Consider the following 1,168-nt stretch of genomic DNA (forward strand, 5'->3'; position numbering starts at 1 on the left):
CACGCCCCCCAACACATATCCAGTTCCATCAGTATCAGCAGCATCTCTTCGTCGTCAGCCTTTCCCAGTTACAAATTCACCTGATCCTTCAACTCCGGCCCTACCGCCAGCTATACCCCATAGAAGCTCCCTGCCCCAAAGTAGTGCCACAATGTCTGAACACCTGGCTCAATTTGGTTCCAAAATGCAACTCGAACAGCGACATTAGCTGCTTCTGCCCTTCCTCCAAATTCACGTCTGCGGTAATCGCATGTATCCAGTCCTGGGGTGCTTCTGATGATGAAATTCAATCTTCTCTCTCCTATTTCGCTGGCATCTGTGCTGCAGACGTCCCGAAAAATCCTGGTATAATTACCGCAATCCCGTCGACAATTACCCTGACCCCACCGCCAGCGGCAACACCACCAGCAGCTCGAACCGGCGGCAACGCCCTCATTACCCCTCTACCCCAGGCCCCTCGCACTGAAATTACCGTTTCTCAAGTGATATCATACTCCGCTGCTGAACCTACCACCCGTACTACCATAGTCACAGTCCCACAGGTACAGTTCATCACTGAAACTATTCCTGGTGCAGCCACTGCTAGATACGTCGGGCTGGTTCAAGGCACTGCACTTCCTGAAGAGGTTCCGACATATGCCCCATCAGCGTACCCCGCCGCCGCCCAGCCTTCAACCTTCGCCACGATTTCAGTCTCGCCAACAGGAAACCCAACTCCTAATCCCTATATTGGAACTGGAGATGCTTTCTCAAGGTCAATTCCATCCGCCGTGTGGATCCTTTCTTCTATTACCATTTTTATGGGTCTTTTGCAGTAGATTTGAAATTTTTGCCATACCAACAGCTTGTAGGGCGAATTCCCCCTATTTATCTGATATGCTTCGTCGTTCCTCTCACTTTCCCGTTTGACTTTGTATCTTTTTCTTTATTATACATACGGTTGAACATATTTCATATTTTCTTTCTGGTTGCATCTATTGCGGGCACTATTTCTCTTGAAAACAATACTTTTTTGCGCACGGGTTATGCCATTTCTTTACGTAAAACATATCTGTTTGGGCCAATATAATATGGTTTTCTCTCTTCAGAAGTCCCCCATCCCCCTCCTCCCCCCCCGTTTATATTGTTTAACTCCCCCCCATTGGCCAGGCAATCTACAACTCTCTTT

At 48.4% G+C, this 1,168-nt stretch overlaps 1 protein-coding gene across 1 annotated transcript in view; it reads left to right on the forward strand.

Moving 5' to 3' along the window:
* HCAG_06801 (predicted protein) overlaps positions 1–818 on the forward strand; it is a gene marked incomplete at both ends in the record, with an annotated part of 2,602 nt that extends 1,784 nt beyond the window's left edge. Inside the window, one exon of the mRNA XM_001539146.1 lies at positions 124–818. Coding sequence (XP_001539196.1) covers positions 124–818 — 695 coding nt within the window. The remainder of the gene's footprint in view (positions 1–123) is intronic.
* Positions 819–1,168: the final 350 nt, after the last annotated feature.

The sequence above is a fragment of the Histoplasma capsulatum genome, genomic scaffold, assembly GCF_000149585.1.
Source record: "Histoplasma capsulatum NAm1 scaffold_6 genomic scaffold, whole genome shotgun sequence".
Lineage (NCBI taxonomy): Eukaryota > Fungi > Ascomycota > Eurotiomycetes > Onygenales > Ajellomycetaceae > Histoplasma > Histoplasma mississippiense.